General features: G+C 44.1%; 1 protein-coding gene across 1 annotated transcript in view; it reads right to left on the reverse strand.

Annotated features, from left to right (window-relative positions):
• Window positions 1-12,738, reverse strand: part of LOC138946723 (steroid 17-alpha-hydroxylase/17,20 lyase-like) — a 51,048-nt gene extending 38,310 nt beyond the window's left edge. The window contains exons 1-3 of the mRNA XM_070318129.1: window positions 12,061-12,738; window positions 8,276-8,422; window positions 7,769-7,978 (exon numbers count right to left, since the gene is read on the reverse strand). Coding sequence (XP_070174230.1) covers window positions 7,769-7,978; window positions 8,276-8,422; window positions 12,061-12,501 — 798 coding nt within the window. The 5' untranslated portion in view covers window positions 12,502-12,738. The remainder of the gene's footprint in view (window positions 1-7,768; window positions 7,979-8,275; window positions 8,423-12,060) is intronic.
• Window positions 12,739-14,888: the final 2,150 nt, after the last annotated feature.

Raw genomic sequence — 14,888 nt, forward strand, 5'->3', positions numbered from 1 at the left:
ACTGACTGACACCAATACTGATACCCATTTGATACAACTGACTTACACCAATACTGATACCCATCCCATACAACTGACTTACACCAATACTGATACTCATCCCATACAACTGACTTACACCAATACTGATACCCATCCCATACAACTGACTTACACCAATACTGATACCCATCCCATACAACTGACTTACACCAATACTGATACTCATCCCATACAACTGACTGACACGAATACTGATACCCATCCCATACAACTGACTTACACCAATACTGATACCCATCTGACACAACTGACTTACACCAATACTGATACCCATCCCATACAACTGACTGACACCAATACTGATACCCATTTGATACAACTGACTTACACCAATACTGATACCCATCTGACACAACTGACTTACACCAATACTGATACTCATCCCATACAACTGACTTACACCAATACTGATACCCATCCCATACAACTGACTCACACCAATACTGATACCCATCCCATACAACTGACTTACACCAATACTGATACTCATCCCATACAACTGACTGACACGAATACTGATACCCATCCCATACAACTGACTTACACCAATACTGATACCCATCCCATACAACTGACTTACACCAATACTGATACCCATCTGACACAACTGACTTACACCAATACTGATACCCATCTGACACAACTGACTTACACCAATACTGATACCCATCCCATACAACTGACTCACACCAATACTGATACCCATCCCATACAACTGACTTACACCAATACTGATACCCATCCCATACAACTGACTTACACCAATACTGATACCCATCCCATACAACTGACTGACACCAATACTGATACCCATCCGATACAACTGACTTAGACCAATACTGATACCCATCCCATACAACTGACTTACACCAATACTCATACCCATCCCATACAACTGACTTACACCAATACTGATACCCATCCCATACAACTGACTTACACCAATACTGATACCCATCTGACACAACTGACTTACACCAATACTGATACCCATCTGACACAACTGACTTACACCAATACTGATACCCATCCCATACAACTGACTCACACCAATACTGATACCCATCCCATACAACTGACTTACACCAATACTGATACCCATCCCATACAACTGACTGACACCAATATTGATACCCATCCCATTCAACTGACTGACACCAATACTGATACCCATCCCATACAACTGACTTACACCAATACTGATACCCATCCCATACAACTGACTTACACCAATACTGATACCCATCCCATTCAACTGACTTACACCAATACTGATACCCATCTGACACAACTGACTTACACCAATACTGATACCCATCCGATACAACTGACTGACACCAATACTGATACCCATCCGATACAACTGACTCACACCAATAATGATACCCATCCCATACAACTGACTTACACCAATACTTATACCCATCCCATACAACTGACTTACACCAATGCTGATACCCATCCCATACAACTGACTTACACCAATACTGATACCCATCCCACACAACTGACTTACACCAATACTGATACCCATCCCATACAACTGACTTACACCAATACTGATACCCATCCGATACAACTGACTCACACCAATAATGATACCCATCCCATACAACTGACTTACACCAATACTGATACCCATCCCATACAACTGACTTACACCAATACTGATACCCATCCCATACAACTGACTTACACCAATACTGATACCCATCCCATACAACCGACTTACACCAATACTGATACCCATCCCATACAACTGACTTACACCAATACTGATACCCATCTGACACAACTGACTTACACCAATACTGATACCCATCCCATACAACTGACTGACACCAATACTGATACCCATCCCATACAACTGACTTACACCAATACTGATACCCATCCCATACAACTGACTTACACCAAAACTGATACCCATCCCATTCAACTGACTTAAACCAATACTGATACCCATCTGACACAACTGACTTACACCAATACTGATACCCATCTGACACAACTGACTTAGACCAATACTGATACCCATCCCATACAACTGACTTACACCAATACCGATTCCCATCCCATACAACTGACTTACACCAATACTGATACCCATCCCATACAACTGACTTACACCAATACTGATACCCATCTGACACAACTGACTTACACCAATACTGATACCCATCTGACACAACTGACTTACACCAATACTGATACCCATCCCATACAACTGACTCACACCAATACTGATACCCATCCCATACAACTGACTTACACCAATACTGATACCCATCCCATACAACTGACTTACACCAATACTGATACCCATGCCATACAACTGACTGACACCAATACTGATACCCATCCCATACAACTGACTTACACCAATAATGATACCCATCTGACACAACTGACTTACACCAATACTGATACCCATCTGACACAACTGACTTACACCAATACTGATACCCATCCCATACAACTGACTTACACCAATACTGATACCCATCCCATACAACTGACTTACACCAATACTGATACCCATCTGATACAACTGACTTACACCAATACTGATACCCATCCCATACAACTGACTCACACCAATACTGATACCCATCCCATACAACTGACTTACACCAATACTGATACCCATCCCATACAACTGACTTACACCAATACTGATACCCATCTGACACAACTGACTGACACCAATACTGATACCCATCCCATACAACTGACTTACACCAATACTGATACCCATCCCATACAACTGACTCACACCAATACTGATATCCATCTGATACAACTGACTTACACCAATACTGATACCCATCCCATACAACTGACTTACACCAATACTGATACCCATCCCATACAACTGACTGACACCAATACTGATACCCATCTGACACAACTGACTTACACCAATACTGATACCCATCCCATACAACTGACTTACACCAATACTGATACCCATCCCAATACAACTGACTTACACCAATACTGATACCCATCCCATACAACTGACTGACACGAATACTGATACCCATCCCATACAACTGACTGACACCAATACTGATACTCATCCGATACAACTGACTGACACCAATGAATACTGATACCCATCCTATACAACTGACTTACACCAATACTGATACCCATTTGATACAACTGACTTACACCAATGAATACTCATACCCATCCCATACAACTGACTTACACCAATACTGATACCCATCCCATACAACTGACTTACACCAATACTGATACCCATCCCATACAACTGACTTACACCAATACTGATACCCATCCCATACAACTGACTGACACGAATACTGATACCCATCCCATACAACTGACTTACACCAATACTGATACCCATCCGATACAACTGACTTAGACCAATGAATACTGATACCCATCCCATACAACTGACTTACACCAATACTGATACCCATCCCATACAACTGACTGACACCAATACTGATACCCATCCGATACAACTGACTTAGACCAATACTGATACCCATCACATACAACTGACTTACACCAATACTGATACCCATCCCATACAACTGACTGACACCAATACTGATACCCATCCCATACAACTGACTGACACCAATACTGATACCCATCTGATACAACTGACTGACACCAATACTGATACCCATCCCATACAACTGACTCACACCAATACTGATACCCATCCCATACAACTGACTTACACCAATACTGATACCCATCTGATACAACTGACTTACACCAATACTGATACCCATCCCATACAACTGACTTACACCAATACTGATACCCATCCGATACAACTGACTTACACCAATACTGATACCCATCCGATACAACTGACTTACACCAATACTGATACCCATCCCATACAACTGACTTACACCAATACTGATACCCATCCAATACAACTGACTTACACCAATACTGATACCCATCTGACACAACTGACTTACACCAATACTGATAGCCATCCTATACAACTGACTTACACCAATACTGATACCCATCTGACACAACTGACTTACACCAATACTGATACCCATCCTATACAACTGACTTACACCAATACTGATACCCATCTGACACAACTGACTTACACCAATACTGATACCCATCCTATGCAACTGACTTACACCAATACTGATACCCATCCTATACAACTGACTTAGACCAATACTGATACCCATCTGACACAACTGACTTACACCAATACTGATACCCATCCCATACAACTGACTTACACCAATACTGATACCCATCCGATACAACTGACTTACACCAATACTGATACCCATCCGATACAACTGACTTACACCAATACTGATACCCATCCCATACAACTGACTTACACCAATACTGATACCCATCTGACACAACTGACTTACACCAATACTGATACCCATCTGACACAACTGACTTACACCAATACTGATACCCATCCCATACAACTGACTCACACCAATACTGATACCCATCCCATACAACTGACTTACACCAATACTGATACCCATCCCATACAACTGACTGACACCAATACTGATACCCATCCCATTCAACTGACTGACACCAATACTGATACCCATCCCATACAACTGACTTACACCAATACTGATACCCATCCCATACAACTGACTTACACCAATACTGATACCCATCCCATTCAACTGACTTACACCAATACTGATACCCATCTGACACAACTGACTTACACCAATACTGATACCCATCCGATACAACTGACTGACACCAATACTGATACCCATCCGATACAACTGACTCACACCAATAATGATACCCATCCCATACAACTGACTTACACCAATACTGATACCCATCCCATACAACTGACTTACACCAATGCTGATACCCATCCCATACAACTGACTTACACCAATACTGATACCCATCCCACACAACTGACTGACACCAATACTGATACCCATCCCATACAACTGACTTACACCAATACTGATACCCATCCGATACAACTGACTCACACCAATAATGATACCCATCCCATACAACTGACTTACACCAATACTGATACCCATCCCATACAACTGACTTACACCAATACTGATACCCATCCCATACAACTGACTTACACCAATACTGATACCCATCCCATACAACTGACTGACACCAATACTGATACCCATCCCATACAACTGACTTACACCAATACTGATACCCATCCCATACAACTGACTTACACAAATACTAATACCCATCCCATACAACTGACTGACACGAATACTGATACCCATCCCATACAACTGACTTACACCAATACTGATACCCATCCCATACAACTGACTTACACCAATACTGATACCCATCTGACACAACTGACTTACACCAATACTGATACCCATCCCATACAACTGACTCACACCAATACTGATACCCATCCCATACAACTGACTTACACCAATACTGATACCCATCCCATACAACTGACTTACACCAATACTGATACCCATCCCATACAACTGACTGACACCAATACTGATACCCATCCCATACAACTGACTTACACCAATACTGATACCCATCCCATACAACTGACTTACACAAATACTAATACCCATCCCATACAACTGATTTACACCAATACTGATACCCATCCCATACAACTGACTTACACCAATACTGATACCCATCCCATACAACTTACTTACACCAATACTGATACCCATCTGACACAACTGACTTACACCAATACTGATACCCATCCCATACAACTGACTCACACCAATACTGATACCCATCCCATACAACTGACTTACACCAATACTGATACCCATCCCATACAACTGACTTACACCAATACTGATACCCATCTGACTTACACCAATACTGATACCCATCTGATACAACTGACTGACACCAACACTGATACCCATCTGATACAACTGATTTACACCAATACTGATACCCATCCCATACAACTGACTTACACCAATACTGATACCCATCTGACACAACTGACTTACACCAATACTGATACCCATCCCATACAACTGACTTACACCAATACTGATACCCATCTGACACAACTGACTTACACCAATACTGATACCCATCCCATTCAACTGACTCACACCAATACTGATACCCATCCCATACAACTGACTTACACCAATACTGATACCCATCCCATGCAACTGACTTACACCAATACTGATGCCCATCCCATACAACTGACTTACACCAATACTGATACCCATCCCATACAACTGACTTACACCAATACTGATACCCATCCCATACAACTGACTTACACCAATACTGATACCCATCCCATACAACTGACTTACACCAATACTGATACCCATCCCATACAACTGACTTACACCAATACTGATACCCATCTGACACAACTGACTTACACCAATACTGATACCCATCCCATTCAACTGACTGACACCAATACTGATACCCATCCCATACAACTGACTTACACCAATACTGAAACCCATCCCATACAACTGACTTACACCAATACTGATACCCATCTGACACAACTGACTTACACCAATACTGATACCCATCCCATTCAACTGACTGACACCAATACTGATACCCATCCCATACAACTGACTTACACCAATACTGATACCCATCTGACACAACTGACTTACACCAATACTGATACCCATCCCATACAACTGACTCACACCAATACTGATACCCATCCCATACAACTGACTTACACCAATACTGATACCCATCCCATACAACTGACTCACACCAATACTGATACCCATCTGACACAACTGACTTACACCAATACTGATACCCATCCCATACAACTGACTGACACCAATACTGATACCCATCCGATACAACTGACTTACACCAATGAATACTGATACCCATCCGATACAACTGACTTACACCAATGCTGATACCCATCCGATACAACTGACTGACACCAATACTGATACCCATCGCATACAACTGACTCACACCAATACTGATACCCATCCGATACAACTGACTTACACCAATACTGAAACCCATCCCATACAACTGACTTACACCAATACTGATACCCATCTGATACAACTGACTGACACCAACACTGATACCCATCCCATACAACTGACTCACACCATCAAGACGACTCACACCATCAAGACGACACACACCATCAAGACGACACACACCATCAAGACGACACACACACCATCAAGACGACTCACACCATCAAGACGACTCACACCATCAAGACGACTCCCACCATCAAGACGATTCCCACCATCAAGACGACTCCCACCATCAAGACGACTCACACCATCAAGACGACTCACACCATCAAGACGACTCACACCATCAAGACGACTCACACCATCAAGACGACTCACACCATCAAGACGACTCACACCATCAAGACGACACACACACCATCAAGACGACACACACCATCAAGACGACACACACCATCAAGACGACTCACACCATCAAGACGACTCACACCATCAAGACGACTCACACCATCAAGACGACTCACACCATCAAGACGACACACACCATCAAGACGACTCACACCATCAAGACGACTCACACCATCAAGACGACTCACACCATCAAGACGACTCACACAATCAAGATGACTCACACCATCACCATCAAGACGACTCACACCATCAAGACGACTCACACCATCAAGACGACTCACACCATCAAGACGACTCACCTTGGACTGGGTGAACAGCCTCTCCATCAATGCGTCCCGGGCCTGGATGACGTCACGACAGAGCTTGTGGTAGGGTAGGAGGGGGAGGTGACGCAGCCAGGGGCAGGCGGTCAGCAGGGTGTCCGTAATGGGGCTGAAGATTTCATTGATCGTGTCATCGAACTGTTTGGCTGCCGCCACCAGGCTGGGGACTGGATGTTCGCCTGTCATCTGAGGTCAAGCATTACAATTGGTGAGAGCGTTCGGGAAATCATAAATAGAATTAATAACACAAAGAAAGCTGTCGTTGTCGGAGAATGAACATTTATGATATTAACACTTTAAGCTTTTTGGACTGAGCAGGGTCTTTTCAAAGTACAAAACATGTGCTTTTTCACATGTATAAACACACCCACGCACGCACGAACGCGCCCACACACAAACACACACGCGCATGCACACACGCAAACGCGCGAGCACACACACACACATAGTTGGGGGTTGGGGTGAGAGTGAGCTGAAACTTACCAGTGTGAGGACGATGCGCATGATGGAAGCGGAGATCACGTGATCGATGTCTACATCCTTCCCGCAGTCTGCCTCTAGCTCTGTCACCAGGCGGTGTAACTCTTCCTGCACTCTGCTCTCCATCCTCTCCACCCCGTCCCCGTAGAACTGCACGTCACACACAATGACGTATTAATGTGACGTCATGATCTCAGCCGGCTTTACATCCTATACCCGTAGAACTTTACGTCACACACAATGACGTATTAATGTGACGATATGATCTCAGCTCTACATCCTATCCCCGTAGAACTGTACGTCACACACAATGACGTATTAATGTGACGTCATGATCTCAGCTCTACATCCTATCCCCGTAGAACTATACGTCACACACAATGACGTATTAAAATGCCGTGGGTAGTCGACGGTGACACGTGCACTTTCTGTCCAGCAACATTGTACACAACAAACGGAAACAGATTTCTTTTCTTTCTCTCTTCTTTTTTTTTTTTTTTTTTTTTTGGGGGGGGGGGGGTATATATCCGTAGAGATTACATGCCGAGTCTCAGTGGATATTAACAATAGTGGGCGGATCAAGAAAAATGCGATGTTCAGAGAGCTTATTCATGACCGCAAACGTATTTCTTCCTCCTTTTCTTTAGTTTTTCAAACAAAGAGGTGCTTTTTTGCCACAGTTTGATCGAATCCTAATCACGCTGTCAGTCTACCTGCGCAGGTGAGTGATTATAATGCGCGGTTGTATAGTTCCGTGGAAATCATTCAATTCTGCTAACACTTCACAGCAGTTTCTTTGGTTTGGAGTAAAAATCCAGTGCACAGTCATACTCTTGTTCTCCTGCGCCGGGAAGTACTTGCGTCAATCATGTGTCTGTAGACATACGAAGTCATGCACTTTTTGGCCATAGGTGAACAATCATATGACGGGTTTTAAAACTAGTTCGGGCACATTGCATAACATCTGAACAATAGAGAATACTACATGGCTTGCTGTGTCGTACCAGATTTACACGAGTTGTTTTTTAAAATATTGAACTGCGAGCGAAAGCGAGCTGTTCGCGATTTGAAAAAGCAACGAGCGTAAATCTGGTACGATACAGTAAGCCATGTAGTATTCTGTTTTTCCGACATACTGTACTTACGTGTATTTTACTGAAAATGTCTTGCAGTCGAGGCAGCTAAATTGAAGATGCTTGTTTTGGAACCTCGATCCCATCTAAAGCCTCGAGCAATCTACTACGCCAAAGCAAAGAAACGTCACTCTGAAAGTGTGACGTGACGTGTTAGTTCTAACAATTCATCGAGGGTAATTAGCGAGCGCAAATTTTGTTTCTATAATGACGTTTGTCTCGGTGACTTTGGCATCATAAGCAGTGGAAAAACAGGTCCCTGCCAGACTTGCTTGACATGACCTCATTTACATGATATACACACGTGTGATTTGAACGATTATTATCTCACGAGTATCTCTCTAACGTATGTAGGATAAAATATCTTAATATACGTCTAGTAATAGTATGTATAGGAAATCCACAACGTTATTGCTAAATGACAGTGCTTTTTGTAATGGTGCTCCTCAAAATTGACGCAACATCTCTCGTTGTTGACCCCTCATGCAAACGACATCAGCATCACTAGGAATCGCATAGCACACGAAATACGCAAGCTAGCTAAACAAAACAACATGCTCTTGGTATAAATTTCTGATTGCCAAGTTGGGCCTATTATGATGATTTTGAATTGGTCCCTTACGTTTTCGTCACGTCGATTTTAGGGGTCCCCTTATTTGAGCGGTGGTCACGTAATCCCTGTTAAAGAAATCTTGTATCCGAAAGGTGATCCAGATAGTAAAGTGGACGGCCTTAAACGGCATAGAAAGTCTGAGTGAAATAACACGGTAATAAATGCTTTAATTGGGGTGCGAGATTTGTCGCAATAATTTATTTGCTAAGTTTATATTACAGGGTGTTCAAAACTTATTGCAGAAATGTGTTCAAAAGTGGAACACTACTGGTCAGAGTGCACGCGTTCCTGGTGCAAGTAGACGCAAGACAGTTATAGGGTCAGTCATGGTTAAACGGGGTTGGACAGGGTTAAGCTCGTCTGCTAACTGACATTCAAAGGCTGGTGACCTACCTTGATGGCCTGATGGAACATCTTCCTCATCTTGGTGACCTACCTTGGATTGGATTGGATTGGATAAGATTTATAGTCCAGTGAGGTTACCCTCATGGAAATTCGGGCTGCTTTCTCCCCGGGGAAAGCGAGCTGCCATATATACGGCGCTACCCATTTTTTTTTTCCTGCATGCGTGTATTCATGTTTCCTGAGACTTAATGCCGTGTGAGATGGAATTTGTTTACTTAATTCCAAGTCCCACGGGTATTTGATGGACATTTTTATCTATGCCTATACAATTTTGCCAGGAAAGACCCTTTTGTCAATCGTGGGATCTTTAACGTGCACACCCCAATGTAGTGTACACGAAGGGACCTCGGTTTTTCGTCTCATCCGAAAGACTAGCACTTGAACCCACCACCTAGGTTCGGAAAGGGGGGAGAAAATTGCGGCCTGACCCAGGCCTGAACACGCAACCTCTCGCTTCCGAGCGCAAGTGCGTTACCACTCGGCCACCCAGTCCCTGATGGCCTGATGGAACATCTTCCTCATCTTGGTGACCTACCTTGATGGCCTGATGGAACATCTTTCTCATCTTGGTGACCTACCTTGATGGCCTGATGGAAAATCTTTCTCATCTTGGTGACCTACCTTGATGGCCTGATGGAAAATCTTTCTCATCTTGGTGACCTACCTTGATGGCCTGATGGAACATCTTTCTCCTCTTGGTGACCTACCTTGATGGCCTGATGGAAATCTTTCTCATCTTGGTGACCTACCTTGATGGCCTGATGGAACATCTTTCTCATCTTGGTGACCTACCTTGATGGCCTGATGGAAAATCTTTCTCATCTTGGTGACCTACCTTGATGGCCTGATGGAAAATCTTTCTCATCTTGGTGACCTACCTTGATGGCCTGATGGAAAATCTTTCTCATCTTGGTGACCTACCTTGATGGCCTGATGGAACATCTTTCTCATCTTGGTGACCTACCTTGATGGCCTGATGGAACATCTTTCTCATCAATCAATCAATCAATCAATGACGCTTATATCGCGCATATTCCGTGGGTACAGTTCTAGGCGCTCTGCAGTGATGCCGTGTGAGATGAAATTTTATACGGCCAGTAGATTGCAGCCATTTCGACGCATATTTACCTTTCACGGCCTATTATTCCAAGTCACACGGGTATAGGTAGACAATTATTAACTGTGCCTAAGCAATTTTGCCAGGAAAGACCCTTTTGTCAATCGTGGGATCTTTAACGTGCACACCCAATGTAGTGTACACGGGGGGAGGGTTCGGACACCGAAGAGAGTCTGCACACAAAGTTGACTCTGAAATAAATTTCCGCCGAACCTGGGATCGAACTCACGCTGACAGCGGCCAACTGAATACAAATCCAGCGCGCTACCAACTGAGCTATATCCCCGCCCATCTTGGTGACCTACCTTGATGGCCTGATGGAACATCTTTCTCATCTTGGTGACCTACCTTGATGGCCTGATGGAACATCTTTCTCATCTTGGTGACCTACCTTGATGGCCTGATGGAACATCTTTCTCATCTTGGTGACCTACCTTGATGGCCTGATGGAACATCTTTCTCATCTTGGTGACCTACCTTGATGGCCTGATGGAACATCTTCCTCATCTTGGTGACCTACCTTGATGGCCTGATGGAACATCTTCCTCATCTTGGACCACTCCGGCCTGTACTGCGGACTGCTGGTAATGACGTCCTTGAAGTCAAACAAAGCAAACCATCCTGTAAAGGTCATGGGCCTGTTGTTGGTGAGGTGCTCCAAGTCCTTGCCCGCGTACATCTCCCTGACGAGGCGCGGCGAGTTGAGCACACACAGGTCCCCGACAGCGCTACGACACAGCACGAGCGGTCCGTACTGGCGGCTCCACTGCTCGGCCTGTCTGTTGAGACTGCCTTCCCGCAGTGCGTTCACCATGCCACGCAGCGCGTCCAGACCGCGCGGCCCCGGCGCCAGCTTTTTGGAGCTGGTGGATTTGAACCTGAGGTACACCAGGGTGACGGCGATAACTCCGAGCAACACGGCCACAGTCGCACTGTAACCTGGGTCAGAAACCGTCTCCATCTTGGAAGATAGGAGTGTGGGTTTGGCTGTCCTAACGTTCTTGTTTCGAACTCTGTTTTGTCTATTCCTTGTCTTAGCTTCTTTCGTCAATTTCTCGTGGATAAGACCTCGTGCCAATCCAAGTAAAGGCGTGCAGGTGTGTCCGGTGTTTGCTGCCGGACAATCAACGATCACACGCCAAAGACCACTGATGAATGGGCGAGACAGTCTGTCTGTTGAAGTGAAAACTTCACACTCACACAAAGCACTGCCGACTTTCTCTTGTGTGCACGATGAGATAAGAAGCGAGTGTTAGTCCTGTATCAGGCACACTCTCAGTGACCTCGCACTTGACGCATCGCATGTTGGGTTAACCATAAATCCGTACAGTGGAACCCTTATTTTACGACCTTAAAACAAATCAGAAAATCAGCTCTTAATAGGGAGCGAGTCTTTAAGTTACTGTGCTTGACACTTCAAGGTGCACGGAGCCCCTAAGGCTTTCAGTCATGCCTCGGGCATGTATCCATTTGAAATTATACTAAGTTTCATTTGTGAAGGAAATCACGAATAGCACTAACAGGCAAAGTTTGACAGTGATATCCTCCACGCTTTTAGAGCGCTCACCAGAGATAATAGCGTGACATAGCGAAGTGTGGTGCACGTACTGTAAATTCAGCTCACTGACCGAGAGAGTTGATGTTGTGAATTGCAACGAAGATATCGTTACACTTAACCACTGTCCAGGGACAGGGAGGGGTTGTCACAGGAATCTACCGGGAGAAAGGAAGCCCGAGTAAAGCACTTAACAGGTAAATGGAATAAGCATTTGAATATCGCTAATGTTTATCGCATAAGTTGAATCGACTAACACTGTAAACTTTAAACATAGCAGACAGATATCTAAGACAAGATGTCCGCTATTTATGTTGTGCAGTGCGTCGTATAACCGGTCGGAGTAGTATAGTACAGTATAGATAGGCATAAACCACCCCTTTTCCGCAATGCGCAAGGGTGGGTGCCATAAGGTTATAGGTTAAGGTGCCTGTGGTTTTAAGAAGTGATAAAGAGGGATTGAGTTCAAACGGTTTTATTGAGTTCATATTTTGTCATGTTATTTCATGTGCCTGTACCTGTTGGTCTGTACTAATGACCACCCCCAGGGGTGTTATGTCACAGGATTACTGCCCCCTCCTTTCTATTGGTGCTTAACGCAGCTGGGATAATGACAGTAATCCTGTGACATAACACCCTGGGGGTGTTTGATTGACGGCAGCGGTTTTTACTTACAGGTTCTTATTAGTACACCGGCTAACATAGGTGGTTATTTTTATTTTTTGTTGTTGTTGCGGCGTTTTGCTTTGGGTACCTTTGCACCCCAATAGTCAGCCAGAAAAGTGTTAACATTTCAATGTCACTGTCAAAAGAGTCGCATATGGGTGTTTACCCTCCCTCTGTGTTTTCACGGGCTTGGGACCGTTTTGACAGGGCATGTCAAAGCCACATTGGGGGTTTTGGGATTAAACAATACGAGCATTATTTACAGAAGCAAAACATGGTTTAACAAATTTATTTACAAAAACGACAAAGTTGTTTGGCATTGGAATGCTAACAATATCACAGGCGGAGGTATCACAGTCAAAAAAAGAAAGAGACCCATTAGAGGGGTATCACAGTCAAAAAGGAAAGAGACCCGTTAGACGGGTGTAGGCAAACCCCATCAGAGGCGATCACACGCTTGATGTAGAAAAACGAGAGTGACTTTCGGGTTTGAGAATAAGTGAACATAGACTTTCCGTCTGTCCGGCTTCAAACCAGTGTTTGTATCGCCACCACTTTCTTGCGTTATAAGCACCTGTTGGTAAGACTCTTTTGTCAGTTTGTTTTGCGGTTTTTGTTTAAACCTTTTGAACTAAATTTGTTTCCACTGTCTCCCTCACAAAAGTAGGTTTTAGAACACAAACCAATGAACACATTTTCTTGGTATTCGGTTTTAAAGAGACATTTATCGTACTGGACACGCGCTGTACAATGCAGTCTACATGATAACAAAGTACAAAAACAAGTACGTCCTCTCTGTCCTAGATAGTTCTCAGTTCTCTCCCAAAATCTCAAATGCTATCCGATGGGGATGGGTGGCGTCAAAAGCCACCAATCAAGAGCTAACAAAACTGACATCACTTCTCATTGGTCAGTAAAGACAAGGAAAGGGGGGGGGGGGGGTAAGAGACTAAAACCTCCAAGCCAGCTGGCATCTTCTATGATCTACCCTGTCAAAAGAAATGACACCCACTTGACAAAACGCCGAGTCCAACGATACCCAGACAGGCTGGCGGCACATTGCATAACGACCACCTGGGGCCCAAGGCACCCCAGCGTCTCTCTCTGGGAGGGCGGCTTGACGTCGA

Source organism: Littorina saxatilis, linkage group LG1 (genome assembly GCF_037325665.1).
Source record: "Littorina saxatilis isolate snail1 linkage group LG1, US_GU_Lsax_2.0, whole genome shotgun sequence".
Taxonomy (NCBI): Eukaryota; Metazoa; Mollusca; class Gastropoda; order Littorinimorpha; family Littorinidae; genus Littorina; species Littorina saxatilis.